At 36.0% G+C, this 21,019-nt stretch overlaps 1 protein-coding gene across 1 annotated transcript; it reads left to right on the plus strand.

The window, feature by feature from the left end:
• Nucleotides 1-4,586: 4,586 nt before the first annotated feature.
• LOC110643012 (AUGMIN subunit 1) lies at nucleotides 4,587-9,148 on the plus strand. The gene is made up of 6 exons (XM_021795234.2): nucleotides 4,587-4,971; nucleotides 5,380-5,512; nucleotides 5,597-5,731; nucleotides 5,918-6,041; nucleotides 8,538-8,675; nucleotides 8,780-9,148. Exons 1-6 carry the CDS (start codon nucleotides 4,713-4,715, stop codon nucleotides 8,885-8,887), a joined length of 897 nt encoding a protein of 298 aa, XP_021650926.1. The 5' UTR covers nucleotides 4,587-4,712; the 3' UTR covers nucleotides 8,888-9,148.
• The last annotated feature ends 11,871 nt before the right edge of the window (nucleotides 9,149-21,019 follow it).

A 21,019-nucleotide genomic window follows, 5' to 3' on the forward strand; every position in this document is an offset into this window, starting at 1 on the left:
TCATTGGATTTATTTTTACTATTTTTCTTTATGATAAAAGCTTATTTTAAAAAAAAAGTGTAGTTTTTCTATAACTAAAATTATATTACAAATTTTTTATAACTAAAATTAAATAATTATTTAAAAAATATTTATACACAAAAATAAAAATTAATTATTTTATTATAAAATAAATAAACAACATGTTAACAATTTAAAAATTAAATAATATTTTAAATATATAGTATTACAATTTATTTTTTATTATTAAAATATAAATAATTTTATTTTAATTTTTCAGATTAATCATATTTTTTTATAAAAAAATTAAAAATAATTTTAAAAATAAAAAATGTAAACAGTGTTTTAACATGCATTATAGAAACAAGTGACAAGGTTGTCGCCTGTCGTTTGTCAACTCATCACATGCCAAATTTCATCCAACAAACTCTTTTTTTTCAAAAAAAAAAAAAAAAAAACCCTCTGATTTTCGCTCATTGCATGTGCTCTCCGAATGGAGACACATTAAATTTTGTTTTTTCTTGCAAATAATTTTATTTTAAATTATTGGTAAATAAATAATAGGACAGTAAAAATATTTAATTTGATGATTATAAAATTTTTTAATTCATAAAATTAATTTCATATTAGATTAAATCAACTATTTTCTTTTAATTTACTTTAATTTTATTAAATGCATAAAAATGGGCAAATTATTTTACTGTTGAATTTCGTTTACGACAATAAATTTTATTTTTGTTGGAATTTTATTTTTACTTATTAAAGTATAAATCTAAAAACTTCAACACCTATTTTTTGTTGCATCAAAGTATTAAACGGACTAAATAATAGAAAGAAAAAAAAAGCAATATTCCATTATACCCCATTATTTTTTAGACTCTATTTAGTTTAATTTTATGATAAAAATTTCTTTATTTGATATATTTTATATTAAATATAGAAATAATATATAATTTATTTTAAATGAAATAAATTTTATATTTGAAATAAATAAAATAAAATAAAATAAAATATAATAAGAGAATAATTTTGTCACTTGAAATATATATGATTTTGAATTTAAAATTCATTTACAAATTCTATCAATTTTGATAGAAATTGATTTAATTATAATAAATTTCATGAAATTAATTATTATGAATTTTAAATAAAATCTCGTTAAAATCTTAGATTTACAATGAATTTCACAAAATTTTGTAAAATTTATTTATATCAAAAACTATTTTAATTAAAAATAAGAGAAATCTTGATTATGCAATTCCACCTTAAATTAAACAAAATAAAAATTAACCTTTATAATTAAAAATTACACAATTACAGGTTAATCATATGAACTATCAAAACCCATCAAAGAATCATAAACAAAAAATCATCATTTAATCTTCCAAGCTCTACTTTGGAAAAATATACATCCTAGATTTCTCATTGTCTACTTAAGATGTATAAGGCAACTCTTACCATGTGTCTACAAAGAACAATTGTTTCATATGTCATTTTTTAGTTTTGGGAAAGAGAGAGACGTCATTCATAGACATAGAAGATATTTATTTATGAGCTTTGAATTAAGGAAAGGGAGAAGTGGTTGATATACAACAATAAAAGAGGAATGAAAGGAAGGAAGAAAGCTCTCAATTTTGAGGATTAAATAATTCGCAATTCAATTGACATTTTTTTTTAAGGATGGAATTGGACAACTCTCAATAATTCAGGATTTAATTAGTAATTTTTTTTAATTAAGGGTGGAATTCTAAGTTTAATATAAATCACTTTAATTTAATTTTATTTCAATAAACTCATTAATATTAGTTTTTATTTAATTTTCTTAAAAATTAAAAATAAAGTGAGCATTTTCCAAAGAATTAAAAAAAAATCCAAAGAATTGGTTAGAGGTAGTAACAGGGAAGCAAAGGAAAAGTGTAAGCGACAGCAACATTTCACCAAGGGCTAATGGCTGCAAGAGTGTGCATGTGCTGTGATCGATCTGTGCCCCAACAAGCATATTGAAGTGGATATATGATAAGTCTCTGGGCCAACAACTCTCTCTCTCTCTCTCTCTCTCTCTCTCTCTCCCTCTCTCTGAGTCCATGGTTTCCTCTTTGAATGTGAGGTTGAACCTCCAGTTTGTTCTTGAATCTTCGTTTACCAGTGTTTTTTGCATGCATTGTTTTCTGCGGTGGCAAAATGCGTAAATAATATTTCATTTTCTGGACCAAAATGTTTTCGATTGAAATTTAAACTCGAAATTTTAAGACAATCATAGTATTATTAATCTAACACTCATAAGACATTTTGCTTAATTAATTCTTATAAATGGCAATGAAATAGGAAGTTAGCCATTCTCCTCTCTGTTTCATGTTTCTATATGGAAAATTCTTATCTAAACTCAATTCAACGTGAACTTTAGAGATAAATATGTGGTATTTATATATTTAATAAATAGATTCTATTATATATCCCGTATTTGGGTCCATAATGGATCGGATTTAATATGAAAACTTTTTACTTTCTTTCCTCTCATATTTAAAAAACACTAGCCATTTAAATTACCATATGAACTTATTACAAAAAATATCAATACAATCACGATGATCTGCTTCTTAAAAAAGAGGAAGATTTACCTTTTACTAGAAAATACTGAATCTATATTTGTAGATGTCACATGCATCTTAGAGGGACTTTTTAATATGAAAACTTGTAGGGTACCCTGTAACAAATTGAAGTTAAGTAGGGATGGCAATAGGTAGGGTACCCGCGAAAATTACCATATCCGAATTTGAACCCGATTAATATTATCAAAACCGAATTCATCCTAAATCCAATTAAAATTTATTCTCAATTACTCGAACCTATTCTAAACTCGATTATTATTACCAAGTAAACCCGAATCCATTTAATTTTATTTATTTTAATTAATAATCTATATAAAAAATAATTTTTATTAATAATTTATATTTTAAAAATTTAATAATCCCATAAAATATTTTAACTTTATTTTATATAAAATAAAATGTATAAAAATTTATAAATATTATTATAAAAGATATATATTTTATATTTAATTAAATATTTATATAAACGAATTCGGATGAGGAATACCTAATATGTAAAATCCAAACCTGTTATGGGTATTAAATTTTAAATCCGAACCTATCCCAAATCTGATTATATACTACCCAAACTTATTCTATTAGAATTTGATCGGATCGAGTACCTGTAAAAATCCGACCTATTATCATCCCTAAAATTAAAAAATACAAGCAAAATACAAAGCAAAATTGATTGACAGGCTATAAAAATTACCTTTACTATCCTTACATAAAACTTAACTTCATTATTTTGATTGAAATTTCAACTATTTTCCTTAGCCCTATCCAAGAATTCTATGTACCTTAACGATCCTCATTTCCTGAGCTTTCATTCGAGACCAAAAATTACCCCTTAAATCTACTAGTTTAAAAAGATAGTGGATAATAACGATGAATAATAACTAGGGATTGCTATAACAACATTGAGGGAAAATCTTAAAAAATTCTAAAAATATTCATCTTTAAGGTAATCCGACATCATGTTCCAGATATAGTGATGAAGTCCATTTCACAAATTGGTAACTCTAGAATTTATTATGGCAAGTTTAAGTTTACTATGCAATATTTTAAGATAATAATTTTAAGATAACTGTATGATGCTATTGATGTCAACGTTTAAAACCAATTCAAATGTCGCGTAAGCCTGTAAAATAAGAGAGCAGTTAAGTTGGTGGTCTATTAAGCGGCCACTTCGACATTCAAATTAGAGAGCAGTGAGTATGATATATTCATGTATTCTTCATACACACATTCTCTCTTTTACCTCCCTTTCTTTTGTCCTCTCTTTCCTACCCCTCTCTCTCACTTAACATTTGAAATTAAATATTAAACATAATTAAAATAAACTTATTCTTTATAAAAAAAATTTTATATTAATAATATTTTAAAAGTAAGATTAACTTAATTTTAAATTACATAATAAGATTAAGCTCTATTTGAAGTAATTTTTTTTTATCATAGAGGATATTTAATAAATAAATTTTAATCATAAAATTCCATTAAATATAAATTATATAAAATATAATTGAATTTTATATTTTAAGTTAATTCATTTATAAAAAAAAAATTCATTTTCAAAGCTTCCCATTTAACCACAATTCTTTTCAAACGAATTTCACGCTTTTAATTCATTGAACCAAACGAATGTAACTAATTCAATTTTACGGACTTGCTTGTTAATGTGATCTGTGCTTTGGGTGGTTTCCTGTTCTGGCTGTTTCCTAGTGGGTTTTGTTTGAAGCCCCTTTGTTTGGCATTGGCAGCAATCAGGCGTTTCTCCGCAACGCATGCCCACTGACTGGGAGAAGTCCCCTGCTGTACGAGACCTGCCGGATCCGTGGGTTGGGTTGAAGACCCATTCTGACCCAGGGTTTTCTCTATTTTTGCGGCCTTTGGGCTAGGTTTGCAGGGTTGACAGGGATCCATTTGTATTTGGGCCATGGTCTTGAAACTGTAATATTTGTTGTTATTGGATGAAATATTATCATCCGATGAATCACCAGGCACTGAATAATTATTTGAATTTTTTTTTTCTTGAATTCCAGAATCGGATGTTGAGATCCTCGGCGATTCATCGAAGAACTTTGTGTAACTTTACTGATAAATCAGGAAAATCTCATAAAAGCAATGAGCGATATAATTTCCGCCGGCGATTCGCCGGTAACTGAAGCGAAGAGTGGCACTGATGGCGCTAGAATTGCGGAGGTGAAGGCGTGGCTCGCCTCTCAATTTGATGCGGCTGGTAAAGATGTTCCTGAATTCGAATATACTCCTCGTAGCATTGCTCATTTGTACAATTTGGCCTCCGTCTCCCAGGCCAAGACACAGGCTGCCAACATCCTCGCTAACGATTTCCGCCAGAAAGCCATCGAGTATCGTGCACAAGGTCTGTGTTTTGATTTTCTGGTTTCTTTGGTGTTGATTGCTTAGGTTAATTGTATATTTTCATGTTAGATTGTGCTCACTTGTAGGTTTTGTTTGCTGCATTGTGAACAAATGCTTTTATTTTTGTGTAAATATTGAATTAATGAAGTGTAAATTTCCAATTGTCAATGGATATCATAGATTTTTCTTCTTTTCTTTATCTATGATTTTTTGGGTATATGCAATCTTCAAATTTAAAATTTTTATTAATTAATGGTTTTTGCAGTTATTGGGAATGATGATGACCCTGAGAGATTGATTTTCTTATGTTTTTTTTCCCCTAGAAAATTGTTGCTAAATTAAATTTTCCTAGAAATTCTTGATTTTGTGGTCTAATGAAACAATTATTTGGTTCTTTTTATGGCTATAGCTGCAAGGATTAGAGAGATATTGGAAAATGTAGGGCTAGCACAAGAAAGTTTGCCCTCAAATGTGGTTGGGTCAGCTCAAGTTTTGGCAAATGTGGCAAACTTGTTGAATATAAGAGATACTGAACTAAGTAGGTGGGTTGACATTGTAGCTCTTCACTTCTATTTCTATTGTTTTCTTCTTGATGTTTGAAGTTTGAACTAGAGGAATGCATACAGTTTTCTTGTAGCAATGGGGGATATTTCCTTAAGAAAGACTGGAGTAGAGGAAAAGAGGGCTAAAGCACAGAAAGAGTCCAAAATTCTTCTCGATTACACTCGGAAGGCAATAGCAAGGCTTACCTATTTGAAAAGGTAAATTCCTAAATTTAATTTTTAGGTTCTCCTTCAAGCATTGTTTTAGGTTGTGTTCTATCATAACTACTAATATTATATCTTCAAACTTTTCTACTTTAAGAAACACTTGGTTCATGAATGGGATGATCTCTCTCTTTCATTTCTCTTTTTTCGATCTCTTATCTTCTGTATGTGATTTGGTAGAACACTTGCACAACTTGAGGATGATGTAGCTCCTTGCGAAGCTCAAATGGAAAACTGGAAGACAAATTTGGCTGTTATGGCATCAAAGGAGCGGCAATATCTGCAACAATATTCCAACTACAAGGTGTGTGCATGTGTGTGTATATATATATATATTCTTTGTTATCATTGTCAGGATAAAATTAAGTTACAGAGTTAATTAGAAAGATCAAAAAACTAATCATTTTCTGTCCTTGTTGAGGTTTTAAATATCCATAAGTTACAAGGATTTGCATTACCTTAAGTGGTCAGCAACTCAGCATCCCTTTGATAATTTCTTAACTTCAGCTTCTAAGTTTTTATTTCATCACATCTTCTAGGTTTCCTTCAATGCAAGATTGATTGAATTTTTGGTTTCTTTTTAAAAATTTGTGCTAATTTTGATGCAGCAAACCTTTAACCTTTTGAATTTCTTAGTGTTTTCCCCCCTCAATATAAGTTCTCACTTATTTGCCTTTTAGTTATTTGTTGCTCCAGTTTGTCTGAGCTGAGTTCCAGTTGATTAAGTTGGGATATTTAGCAAATGACTTGTAAATTGTCATTTAAAATCCCGTACAGTACAGGTTTAATGTGCATGGCTTGCAATACCCAAATAAATTTCAATTTTCCCCCTTCCTATTTCAACCTAAGGTGGCTCACTGTGGCGTTCTTATCTTTTGTGTTTTCACGTAGATTGTGATATATGGTCTGATATATTTTTTATAGCCAGCAATATGCCATGGTTTTCTATTTTAAGAAGAATGTTAGAACTGGGAGTAACACTTAGTCCTTTTCTTTTATAATAGGATATTAGTGGTGCTAAAGATCTGCTGGTTGTTCCTCTACCCTAATTTCTCTTAACTATTCTGACACTGTGACTTGTTCAAATTAAATGATCTAATTCTAGTGAAGTGAGGGGAATGTGACATAACTCTACCTTGTGGAAATTCAGTTCCTTATCTCTTGGACAATTTGATGGTTTCATAGCTCTTGATATTGATAATTTTCTCATTTTCCATCTTTTCTTGGAAAATCTGCATGTCTCAGTCGCATTCCTCTTTTCTTTTGTCAATTGAAGAATGCCAATACATGGAAGAGTTATTCATGAGGAACAACTGAACTAAAGGACTTGTAAATTTGATGAAGAATGTATTTCCCCAGGGCTTTTTTTTTTCAGAAAATCAAGAAAGGACTGAAGATTTTGGAAGAATTCAAAACTATTTATTTATCCTAAGGTGGAAAAAGAAAAATAGTTGAAGAAAAGAAAGAGGGAGTTGAGCTCACACTTAGAGGACATATGGTGATGTTGTGTGAAGAGTTGGGCTGCAAGTGCTGCAAGTAGATCTCATTCTAATAGTTGCCATTCGTCATATCTTCAAATATGGGTATAGGCGTAGCTTCTAACTACAATTGCCTTGTGATTTCTTTTAAAACCAGGCTACAAAATTTGGAGGGTGATAATGATTAGGACAAGACACCTACTTCTATGGTTCTATTGATCTTGTAAATCATGAGCCTAATTGCTTCCAAGGAACCTTTTGAGTCTGTATTTATGTGTTTGTTGTGTATTTACACACCAAAAACTGGTCCATAATCCACGTGCCTGTGTTTTTATGTAGATACATAAATATATACTTTGTTTATATTTGTAAATTTTAATTGGTTTATTTTTATACTATTTCCTCCTGTCTTTTTATCAAGTTCAATATCTGGCAGAAGAGTCTCTTGTCTTCTTTATGCAAGATGGAATTTGGATGTTGAGGTAGAGGTTTATAGGTTCATATGGAATCCATGTTTGGTTTACTCGCAATGTCTTAATTTGCTTATCTGAGTTGCCAACTCTTAGCAGCAATAGGACAACTGTAAGCTGTAGAAACCTTAATATTGGACTCTTAAGCTTATGAAAGGCTATAAAAACTTTTGGATACTGGTGTGTCTTGTCCTTGAGATAGAAAGAATTCAAGGTAAAATGTATGTGAATCCCCATTGTGTGAAGTGTTATTTTCTTGATAATTTTAATTTCAAATGATCATAAGAGTGCAGATGAAGGCTCAATGGTGTATTTTGGTCGCTAAGGCTTTCTACATAATGATAATTTAACTGTATTATGTGCATGCTTTTCTCTTTGATGTGATTAACAACATCTAAGCCTTATTTCCAAACTAATTGGAATTGACTATATGGATTCTCTTTTGCCATTCAACTCTTTGAAACCAATTCTGCATCAATATGTCTCCCCTTTTCTCATTTCACTAGTTTTACCACTAACTTATCACACTTAAGTACTGCGGCATTCGATGCTTTACATACCAAACCATCTTAATTGACTTTCATTTTATCCTAATGTGTGCTACATGTACTCTTTGCAATGTGGTTATTCATAATTTTACTCATTATCGTTATCAAACATTCATTTTAACATCCGCATTTCTGCCACATTCATCATGTGGGTATGTTGTACTTCAGATGGTCAACATTCACTCTCATGCAACATAGCTGGCTTGACCACAGTTCTATAGAACTTACTTTACAATGTCAGGTATTGCAAAATTGATTTCTCTTTGGATGTCATCATAAATATAATGACTTATTCATTGAGCAGGCACTTCTTAATCGTGTGGGCTACAAGCCAGAGATCAGCCATGGAGTACTGGTTGAAATGGCAGAGCATAGAAAGGAGTTGGAGAAGAAAACAAAGCCCATAATGGATACCTTGAGGAGTTATCAGGACTTGCCACCGGTAATTCTGTGTTTTAACTGATACATAATAGTTACCATGTATCCAGGTTCTTTTTGTTTCAAATTAAAAAAAAAATTATTGTATATTTTTTTATGTTGCTACAGGATAAAGCATTAGCTGCTCTAGCAATAGAGGACAAGAAAAGACAGTATGCTGCTGCTGAGAAGTATCTTGAAGATGTATTACAATCAGCCCTTGCCAGTTCAGATTAACAAGTGGGATATAGATTATTGTCGTATTCTTGTATTTGTTCAGGTACATTTTTTCTGTTATTGCAGAACCTATGAAGTGATTGTCTCTGATGCACTAATGATATATCTTTCATTTCTGGTTTGTTGTCGGTTGTATTTGGTCTAGAGCAACAATTGTTTGATTGTTAGGAGTACAAAACAATGAAAGATCATAGCATATATGTTTGACAAATTCTTAAAAGACATTTTGGTAATGTTATGAAATAGGATCATTCTTGTTCAGAGTAAGTTCTTGAGTTATGTGTGACTATAATTGCAATGAGTTCAAGAATTACAGCATGCTCCTTGGGACATGGGCTTTGGAAATTATTAGGTATGGAATCTTGTGCTTCTTTATGATAAGGATGGATATCATGTGGTTTAAATTGAAAAATAAAATCAATGTAATTCAATTTCTTCGATTTGATTTATTTCTTACAGTTAAAAAATAATAATCAAGATTACATATAGTTAAATAAATAAATAGACGATGTGTATTTTTTTTTAAGAAAAGAAGTCAATGTGATAAACCAAATCATTTTATTTCAATTTTGATTTTATTTAATTCGATTTGGTTGAATTACTAATTTGATTCAGTTTATTGTTTTTTTTCTATCACATTTGATTTTTGTTTGATTGAACGCTCATCTTTATATCATTTGAATCCATATAATAAGATGTGATGAAATTTTTACGTTGGTTGTCACCTACCGCAGCCATCCTCTTTTATCCGGGCTTGGGACTGGCTAAGTACAAACTACTTAGGCGGAGTTTAAGATAAGAGTGGGTGTTGGGCACTGAAGGAGTCGTATGTGTCTAAGATAAGAGTTGCGGAGATGAGAATGTTAAGGTGGATAAGTGGCCATACTAGACTAGATAAAGTCCGTAATGAGAGTAATTAGAGAAAATATAGGAGAGGTGACAATTAAAGATAAGTTAGAGAGAAGGGAAATTGAGATGGTTTAGTCATGTGAAGCATAGACATACGGAGGCTCCAGTTAGACAAGCAGAGCACATTAGGTTAGAGGATAGAAAGAAAAAAAGGGTAAACCTAAACTGACTTAGAGGATAGTAGTACAACATGACCTAGAAGCATTACACATTTCCGAGGATTTAACCCAAAATCGTTTAGAGTGGAGAAAGAGAATCCATATAGTCGACTCCAAATTTTTGAGATAAAGACTTAGTTGAATTGAGTTGAACGCCATCTTTATTGTTTCACATGGCTGCATCTACCTGTATCCTTGTGAAAACTTGTAGTTTTTAACGGATGATATCTATACTTGTCACATTTATTTGTAATTTAATTTTTTTATATGTAATTTAAAAAAAATTTTCTTACTAATTAATTAATGAACTTTAAAATTAATAAAAGTTTTCTTTCATAGTAAATATAATAATACAACAAAGAAAACTAAACTAAAGATTTAAATTTTAACTATACAAATATTTAAAAAAACACTTTTATCATATTCTATTTTATGTATTTAATAGACAATATTTTCTTATTTATTAATAATATCTTTCATTTTATCTAAATAGGATTCAAAAAATTTGTCTTATTATGTATTATACTTTTTACTTCTAATTTTTTTTATTATTCATAATTCTTTAAAAAGTTAAATTAGTCCTAATAAAAAAAATTAATTTTTTTAATTTTTTGCTATTATAGCAAATTCTTTAAATTTTGAAAAATTTAGTTTGATTTTAAATATTTATTATTTTTAGTGAGTAGTAAAAATTGAAATAAATTGAAGAAAGCTATATTTCATTGGTGTTTCTCTTAACCATTGCATCACTGTTTACTGTAATCTTCTCTTACCTTGGTATATCGGCTGGAAACTAGTAACTGCTTGATTCCTTCCTAGAAGGTAGAGCGATCTCTAGCCACAACGCCACGTACCAAACATGTTTTGTCAAATACCCAACCCTGTTGCTGAAACTCATCTTCAGACCCCTTCTCCTTCTGAGATTGTTAATCTCACCTCTTCTCTTTCTTTCTCTTCACCACTTCGGAGAACACTATCCTTCAGAATTGATAATCTTGTAGAAATATCTACTCTACCTGAAGATGCTCAGGTTGGAGAGTCACTCTTACCTCTTCTCAGTCCTTATAATATCTACAGACGATCTGGATCTCTTACCAGATCTATCAGATCCTTGATTTTTTCCAGAAGATCTTTGTCAAAAGAATATGTTCAGGCCTCCAGAATGGATCAATGCTCTCTCCAGAGTTCATCTGCTGAACAGTACGTGACTTTAGAAATCCCTCCTCAGCTCATTCCTAGATGGAGACAAGAAGGGTTTTCTCACCTCCACTTTGGAGCTGTCCGACTTATCCTCATTCTACATGGACGACGAGGACTTCCAGTGACAGCAAGAGTATCACTCCTTTATACAAGGTTCTTACAGTATAAACATGCAGTGATAAGGACATGTCTTACCACTTTACATGCTAGAAGTGTGGTATTGACATTTTTTCCAAACTACAATCTCTTCCTTAGAGATCCACATCTCAACACTGCTTTGAAAGTCCAAATCCAACTCACAAGTGCAGCTCAAGTCACATCCTCCATGATGGCTACGTTACACCACCAGATTATCTACAGGCTGCAAGATTATGCAGTAGACTTATCTCAGCCATCTGTATCAAATGACGCTTTACTTGAGCTAGCGGACATTGAGACCACCCCAACAATTGTTCAGATACCTAGGCAACTGCATAAAAATGAGCTTGAACAGCTCATCCCAAAGGATTGGTTAACCAATTATGAAAGGCTTCATTCAACATCTCAACCAATCCAGATCACAGAATCATCTTTCAAAAGGAATCCTAACGGTACAGTACAAACTTCCTTCCAGCCACCACGGCATTCTACAGGATTCTTGCCTGTATTCCAGACCATGATGGTCCAGCCATTAGAAAAGGAGCAAGAAGACTATCCCATTGGAGCAGTAACACCTGACAACCATTACATCTATCCTCAAAATATAGATGGTCACTGTCCCTAGGATCTCCCAGGCTCTGGAGCATGCGATGAAGATTGTGATTGTTGTGATAACTACTGGGAAAATGAATATGACCATCCTCTGTCTGATAAAAATTGGAGGAAGCTCACCAAACAAACCAGGAGAGCCTCTTGCAAGCCTCAACAAGTTCTCAGAAGAGACTATCCAGATAATAGCCCATGGATTGGTATCCATGAAGAAACCAAGCAGAAGAAGCCTCTTCCCATCTATGAGCTTGCCCTTGAGATCATCAGAAAAGAAGGAAAGAAACTACCCCCTCTCAAGCTAGTTTCTTCCCCTCCTCTTGCACTTCCTCCGTACAACCCTCGCATGATGTTCTCACCGCCTCTATGAAGCGGACTTTCCTCTTTTAGCACAATGCATGCACTGGACCAAAATCTCCACCAGACCTTTCATTCACTCAACTAAGGTTGATAGTGAAGGTCAGATAACCCCGATCACTCAAGCTGAAGAAGTTTTGAACTGGCAAACCAAGAATGCTGCTGTCCAGAATAAGGCGCTGCAGCGTATTGATTCCAAGATTGATCAAGTCCTCACCAGGACTCAGCATGTTGATCAAAAGATTGACTCCTTCACTGTTTTTGCCCAAAACATGTATAAAGACTTACAAGGCAGAATTACCCAGCTTGATAGAAATCTGAAGGCTTTAATCCAACACCGGAGATTTGGTGTAGAATTTAACCAAAAGGAACAAGAAATAAGAAGGCTGAAAAAACAATTAGCCCAAGTTGAAGCAGACTTGTACAAACCCACAGAAGCTCCGGTCTCTTACAGCCCATTCAGCCCTTTCTCTGCTCAAATAACTCCTAACCCTTTTCTTCCTACTCCTGAACCTGCTTACTCTCCTTTTGGACCTTTTAACTATTCATATGAGCTATCTCCAACCACGTATCACCCATCTCCTTTGTTCAGATCTACCCCAACTCTAACACCTACTAGATATGAGCTAAATAGTCCATCTTCCTCGGAAGAATCCCATCCTCCGAAAAGGAAAATTGATAAAGGGAAGGATAAGATGTATCCTAATCCTCCTCCTCAGCATATGGTGTCTATACCCTCTGAACCAGAACCAGAAGAAGATTCTTCTGATGATTCGTCTGATGACAGCGAGGACGGATGAATGGATATCACAACACTGCTCATGGCTGATCCTCAGCCAGCAGCCTCTCAAACAAGTCCTTCTCCAACCGCAGACTCTACTAGTGGCACTACGGGCCCTACAGGGCCTCATCAAGCCCAAGATCCCCATGTTGAAATCCCTGATGATGAATCAATTCTAGATTTTGGACTACCTGGCGCTTCACAATAGGCCAGGCCTAGTTCAGGCCCATGGTTTACCTTAGATGATATTCCCTCATCAAGATGGAGAGATCGCCTTACAGAATTTAAAGCTTGGCTTGATGTCCAAATGCTTCGGAAAGGTGCTGACTCTCACTCTATACTCAGAGAATTCATTTCTCGAACTGTTGGCACATTGCAAGACTGGTTTTCCTCCATTGGAGAATATCAGAAAGCTCAATTTTGCCACCTGACTCCCTTACAAGCTGGCAACGCTCTCTTTGCTGAATTCCTCGGAGATGCCTCCTTATACAGCAAGCAGCTAAAGCAAGAGTTCTTTGATATGCGCTGCTGTTCTTTGAAAAGATCAGACATTGAAAAACACTATCAGCGCATGACTCAATGTTATTATATGCTTAATGGTTATAATGATGTCAACCTCAGGCATGCCTATATTGTCTCCCTACCAGAAGCATTACAACCAGAACTCCACAAAAGTATTGCTGCTACCAGAAGAGCAATGAATGCTATCACTATAGGAGAAATCCATCAAATGACTCTGGCCTGTCTGGACAAAATATGTGAACAACAGAAGCTATTCAAAGACATCATTGACAATAGCAAAGCTTTAAAAAATGTATGCCAGAAGTCTCACCTTGCCATTAAATGCAAGGAAAAGAACTGTGAATGCAAGCCAAAGAAGAAAGCACATTACAAGAAGTATCCATCTGGGCTCAAACCCCCTTTCAAGCAAAAGAAGGGAAGAAGGACGGTCAGATACTTTCGGAAAAAAAGAACGGGTACAAAAAAGTCTGACAGGTGCTATGTTTGTGGTAATCGAGGTCACTATGCCAAAGAACTGCCCTAAGAACCCCAATAAGGCAGTTAAGCTGTTACAACATATATAACAGGCTTCTCACATTTCCCTGGAGCATAATGATGTTGAATCCCTATTCTCTGAATAGGATGAACCCGATGAAGATACAGTCTTTGCCCTTGGAGTGGACACTGGATCAGAAGAAGATTACTCATTCACTTCAGAAGAATCCAGTTCAGATACTGAAGCCCATTACCCGTCTTACCTAGTCCAACATATCCAATCCTGCCAATCCACTTATGGCCCAGACACTATTTCAATTCCTTTAGTCCCGATTCATATCCTCCCCAGCAAGTATGAACGGCCCATTAGTGTCATTGGCTTCCTAGATACCGGGGCTCACAAAAGCATGATGAACCCGGCCATCTTACCCTCAGAGTACTGGATCCCTCATGAAGAATACTTTAAGGCAGCAGATGGGAATATTTTCAAGACTAGCCTCATCACCAAGCATCCAATTGGAATTAAGTTCTTCCCCACTTATATCCTCTGGACCAGGGTTATTGGGTCAGATCTTCCTGACAAGGATCTATTAATAGGCTTTGACTTGTATCAACAGGCGAAGCATTTGAAGATCCTCCCCACAGGATTGAAATATAAGAGAAATTTTCAGCCATTTACTTCTGTCCCAAGGTTATATTCTCTGGCTGATGCCTCAGCTGAGTTCTAAGAACACAAAGAGCTACTCTTAAGGTCCTGTGTTGATTCCCATGCACATTTTCGCCATCACCAACCTCTATGGAAAAATCCGGAATTCTTTGTCAATCTTCCATTCAAACTAAATGAAGATATCAACCCAACAAAGGCATCACACCCAGGGATGAATCCTACAGGCTTGGCTTTAGCCCAAGAAGAGTGCAAACAGCTTCTCCAACAAGGCCTCATAGAACCCACTTCCTCTCAATGGGCCTGCCAGGCCTTTTATGTTGAAAAAAGATCAGAACGATTAAGAGGAAAGAAAAGACTTGTCATTGATTACAAGCCCCTCAATCATTTCCTCCAAGACGACAAGTTTCCATTACCAAAGCCTGAAGCCTTGTTCACTCAACTACACAAAGCCCATATTTTCTCCAAGTTTGATCTCAAAGCTGGATTTTGGCAATTGGGTATAAACCACTCTGATAGGCCTAAGACTACTTTCTGCATCCCTACGGCCCAATACCAATGGACAGTCCTTCCATTCGGCCTTAAGACAGCCCCATCAGTTTTCCAAAAGGCCATGACAAGGATATTTGAGCCTATACTTCATAGTGCTCTTATTTATATAGACGATATCCTTCTCTTCTCCAAAGATGTTACGGCCCATAGGATACTCCTCTCTACATTTCAACAATTGGTAGATTCCTATGGAATTGTGCTATCAGAAAAGAAGAGCTCACTGGCCCAAATTGATATCGACTTCTTTGAAATGAAATTCAAGGATGGAAAATACCAACCGGGACCTCACATTGCAGAAGAATTACTGAAGTTCCTTGATAAAGACTTAACAGTAAAACAAATACAGCAGTTCCTTGGTATTATCAATTACATCAGGAAGTTTATCCCGCATATGGCTGCCCACACTTGCCAGCTGTCAAAAATGCTTAAAAAGGATGCCCCACCGTGGAAGCATGAACAGACATGTGTAGCCAAAGCATTAAAAGAAGTGGCTATGAACCCGCCACCACTAAAGATTCCCAGCATTGGACACCGCATCCTTCAAACTGATGCCAGTGACACCCACTGGGGTGCAGTCCTCATTAAAGAAATACAAGGAGAAAAGTATATCTGCGGACATGCTAGTGGAGAATTCCCAGAGCCTCAGAAACATTATCATTCGGTCTATAAAGAGATATTAGCTGTCAAAAATAGAATAAAGAAATTCAAATTTCATCTGATTGGCCACCACTTCACTGTGGTCATGGACAGCTCATCATTCCCAAAGGTTCTAGACTTCAAAAATAAGTCTCTTCCTGAACCACAATTACTGAGGCTTAAAGACTGGTTCGCCAAGTATAAATTCACAGTCCAGCATATCAAAGGGAAGCATAATTTGGTTCCTGACCTCCTATCCAAGCCCAAAAACCTCTACCTGATCCAATCTTTCTCTACACTCCCTTTGATCCTTATGGCATCATCTTCATCCTCCTCACATACTCCTTCTCCAATGCACAATTTCCTAGTTCCTACTCCAGACAGTTTCCCTCCCGGATGCTCACCAAACCAGCCTATCACACAAATGGCTAAGTTCGCAAGGGATCATCTGTTTCACTACTTGAGTGCAAGAAACACCCTAAGAGGATTACTCCCATCCTCGTTTATCTTTATTCCTGACAATCCTTTTCTCACCTGTTTCAGTATCCACCCTGACAGAGAACTCATCCTGGAAGAACTATGGCTCCTCTGGTGCATGGTTACTCTCTATTCCACAGGAATAGAATTCCCACTCATGGCCCTGTACCAGTATGTTATGAACAACACTAACAGGACTCTCCTGTCCAGGTTTCTGGAATGGTTCAAGCCCATTTCAGCATTGCGCTATAGTCTGGAGCGCATCATAGACACCCATGGAATAGAGGATGTGCCCATCGATTTCAAATTTCAACATCGTAATCATGTTCATTTTTCACGTGCCTTTCTAGAGGCCCGATGGACTTCTCTCGACCTGCACATCGAATACGAGTGGAGGACTTACGTAGGATCAATTATTGACAAGGATGCCATGGGACCCTTGAGAAAATAACTAGCTGAATACCTATGTGAAATCAACAGCTATTATTGCCTGGTGCCTCCCCATGTGAATTGTATATCACTTGGTCCCATCCGGTCTCTCACTGATGAGCCTATTGACTGGACCCATCCCATGTGGCAAGATTCCCAGGATCCAATGGACACAGAGTCACGGGATGCCATTCAAAGTGCTGACCCACCATCTCCTGTACACCGACAGTGGCCAAAGGACTTTTTTGGAATCGATTCTGATGACTCCGATTTTGACACCCTCAATCTGTCCACCACTCCATAATAAAAGTTAAAGTTTGTCGGTCAATAATGTAATAATGTGTCCATCTTTATTTTACTTTTCATTATCTACTTTAAGAGTGTCGGTAGCTAGTTTCTAACCGGTTGCCTGTAATGCCAAGAGTCTCCAAGTCTATATAAGGAGTGCTCTCTTCAGTTGTAATCAGAGCTATTTCCGCTTTCAATAATATTCTCTGAAGTTCTCTTCTATGGCTTTCTAAACTCTTCTCTTTCTCTCTAAAAACCTTTGAACATGTATCATACTCATATAATCAGAGATACGTATGCTTTACACTTGCCTCTCTAAGAGGATCCTGTGTATCAGAAATATCTTTGTTTTGACATTAAGGTGCGACGGTCCCGTTATCACATGTATAATGAATAAAAGGGCACAGCCAGAGAGTACCTATGGAGAGGGAAAGGCATAGCATGAGTTCATTATATGTGTGGTAAGGGCTCCCGGCTTATCTTGGTATCAGAGCCTGATTATATCTGTATTATACATATTTCATTGGTGAGTAGGGGAGAAACTTTAAATCTCTGGTATTTCTCTTAACCATTGCATCACTGTTTACTGCCATCTTCTCTTACCTTGGTATATCGGCTGGAAACTAGTAACTGCTTGATTCCTTCCTAGAAGGTAGAGCGATCTCTAGCCACAATGCCACGTACCAAACATGGCTTGTCAAACACCTAATCCTGTTGCTGAAACTCATCTTCAGACCCCTTCTACTTCTGAGATTGTTAATCTCACCTCTTCTCTTTCTTTCTCTTCACCACTTCGGAGAACACTATCCTCTAGAATTGATAATCTTGTAGAAATATCTACTCTACCCGAAGATGCTCAGGTTGGAGAGTCACTCTTACCTCTTCTCAGTCCTTATAATATCTACAGACGATCTTGATCTCTTACCAGATCTATCAGATCCTTGATTTCTTCCATAAGATCTTTGTTAAAAGAATATGTTCAGGCCTCCAGAATGGATCAATGCTCTCTCCAGAGTTCATCTGCTGAACAGTACGTGATTTTAGAAATCCCTCCTCAGCTCATTCCTAGATGGAGACAAGAAGGGTTTTCTCACCTCCACTTTGGAGCTGTCCGACTTATCCTCAGTCTACATGGACGACGAGGACTTCCAGTGACAGCAAGAGTATCACTCCTTGATACAAGGTTCTTACAGTATGAACAAGCCCTTACCACACATATAATGAACTCATGCTATGCCTTTCCCTCTCCATAGGTACTCTCTGGCTGTGCCCTTTTGTTCATTATACATGTGATAACGGGACCGTCACACCTTAATGTCAAAACAAAGATATTTCTGATACACAGGATCCTCTTAGAGAGGTAAGTGTAGAGCATACGTATCTCTGATTATAGGAGTATGATACATGTTCAAAGATTTTTGGAGAGAAAGAGAAGAGTTTAGAAAGCCATAGAAGAGAACTTCAGAGAATATTATTGAAAGCGGAAATAGCTCTGATTACAACTGAAGAGAGCACTCCTTATATAGACTTGGAGGCTCTTTGCATTACAGGCAACCGGTTAGAAACTGGCTACCGACACTCTTAAAGTAGATAATGAAAAGTAAAATAAAGACGGACACATTATTATATTATTGACCTACAAACTTTAACTTTTATTATAGAGTGGTGGACAGATTGAGGGTGTTAAAATCGGAGTCATCAGAGTCGATTCCAAAAAAGTCCTTTGGCCATTGTCGGTGTACAGGAGATGGTGGGTCAGCACTTTGAATGGCATCTCGTGACTCTGTGTCCATTGGATCCTGGGAATCTTGCCACATGGGATGGGTCCAGTCAATAGGCTCATCAGTGAGAGATCGGATGGGACCAAGTGATGTACAATTCACATGGGGAGGCACCAGGCAATAATAGCTGTTAATTTCACAGAGGTATTCAGCTAGTTGTTTTTTCAAGGGTCCTATGGCATCCTTGTCAATAATTGATCCTATGTAAGTCCTCCACTCGTATTCAGTATTCTGGGTCCAGAGGAGTCCATTGGGCCTCCTAGAGAAAGGCCTGTGAAAAATGAACATGGTTCTGATGTTGCGCTGAGTACTGATGGGCCTGTCCTCTATTCCATGGGTGTCTATGATGCGCTTCAGACTGTAGCGCCATGCTGAAATGGGCTTGAACCATTCCAGAAACCTGGACAGGAGAGTCCTGTTGGTGTTGTTCATAACATATTAGTACAGGGCCATGAGTGGGAATTCTATTCCTGTGGAATAGAGAGTAACCATGCACTAGAGGAGCCATAGTTCTTCAAGGATGAGTTCTCTGTCAGGGTGGATACTGAAACAGGTGAGGAAAGGGTTGTCAGGAATAAAGATAAACGAGGATGGGAGTAATCTTCTTAGGGTGTTTCTTGCACTCAGGTAGTGAAACAGATGATCCCTTGCGAACTTAGCCATTTGTGTGATAGGCTGGTTTGGTGAGCATCCGGGAGGGAAACTGTCTGGAGTAGGAACTAGGAAATTGTGCATTGGAGAAGGAGTATGTGGGGAGGATGAAGATGATGCCATAAGGATCAAAGGGAGTGTAGAGAAAGATTGGATCAGGTGGAGGTTTTTGGGCCTGGATAGGAGGTCAGGAACCAAATTATGCTTCCCTTTGATATGCTGGACTGTGAATTTATACTTGGCGAACCAGTCTTTAACCCTTAGTAATTGTGGTTCAGGAAAAGACTTATTTTTGAAGTCTAAAACCTTTGGGAAGGATGAGCTGTCCATGACCATAGTGAAGTGGTGGCCAATCAGATGAAATTCGAATTTCTTTATTCCATTTTTGACAGCTAATATCTCTTTATAGACCGAATGATAATGTTTCTAAGGCTCTGGGAATTCTCCACTAGCATGTCCGCAGATATGCTTTTCTCCTTGTATTTCTTCAATGAGGACTGCACACTGGCATCAGTTTGAAAGATGTAGTGTCCAATGCTGGGAATCTTTAGTGGTGGCGGGTTCATAGCCACTTCTTTTAATGCTTTGACTGCACATGTCTGTTCATGCTTCCACGGTGGGGCATTCTTCTTAAGCATTTTTAACAGCTGGCAAGTGTGGGCAGCCACATGCGGGATAAACTTCCTGATGTAATTGATAATACCAAGGAACTGTTGTATTTGTTTTACTGTTAAGTCCTTATCAGGGAACTTCAGTAATTCTTCTGCAATGTGAGGTCCCGGTTGGTATTTTCTATCCTTGAATTTCATTCCAAGGAAGTCGATATCAGTTTGGGCCAGTGAGCTCTTCTTTTCTGATAGTATAATTCCATAGGAATCTACCAATTGTTAAAATGTAGAGAGGAGTGTCCTATGGGCCGTAACATATTTGGAGAAGAGAAGGATATCGTTTATATAAATAAGAGCATTATGAAGTATAGGCTCAAATATCCTTGTCATGGCCTTTTGGAAAACTGATGGGGCTGTCTTAAGGCCGAATGGAAGGACTGTCCATTGGTATTGGGCCGTAGGGATGCAGAAAGCAGTCTTGGGCCTATCAGAGGGGTTAATACCCTATTGCCAAAATCCAGCTTTGAGATCAAACTTGGAGAAAATATGGGCTTCGTGTAGTTGAGTGAACAAGGCTTCAGGCTTTGGTAATGGAAACTTGTCATCTTGGAGGAAATGATTGAGGGGCTTATAATCAATGACAAGTCTTTTCTTCCTCTTAATCGTTCTAATCTTTTTTCAACATAAAAGGCCTGGCAGGCCCATTGAGAGGAAGTGGGTTCTATGAGGCCTTGTTGGAGAAGCTGTTTGCACTCTTCTTGGGCTAAAGCAAAGTCTGTAGGGTTCATCCCTGGGTGTGATGCCTTTGTTGGGTTGATATCTTCATTTAGTTTGAATGGAAGATTGACAAAGAATTCTGGATTTTTCCATAGAGGGTGGTGATGGCGAAAATGTGCAAGGG

The sequence above is a fragment of the Hevea brasiliensis genome, chromosome 5 (assembly GCF_030052815.1).
Source record: "Hevea brasiliensis isolate MT/VB/25A 57/8 chromosome 5, ASM3005281v1, whole genome shotgun sequence".
Classification (NCBI taxonomy): Eukaryota; Viridiplantae; Streptophyta; class Magnoliopsida; order Malpighiales; family Euphorbiaceae; genus Hevea; species Hevea brasiliensis.

Excerpts from the sequence above, each read along its gene's own strand:
- LOC110643012 (XM_021795234.2), top strand. The coding sequence starts at position 4,713 with ATGAGCGATATAATTTCCGCCGGCGATTCGCCGGTAACTGAAGCGAAG. Across the intron at positions 5,513-5,596 it reads AGAGATACTGAACTAAGTAG|TTTTCTTGTAGCAATGGGGG; the intron begins GTGGGTTGACAT and ends GAATGCATACAG. Across the intron at positions 6,042-8,537 it reads AACAATATTCCAACTACAAG|GCACTTCTTAATCGTGTGGG; the intron begins GTGTGTGCATGT and ends TTCATTGAGCAG.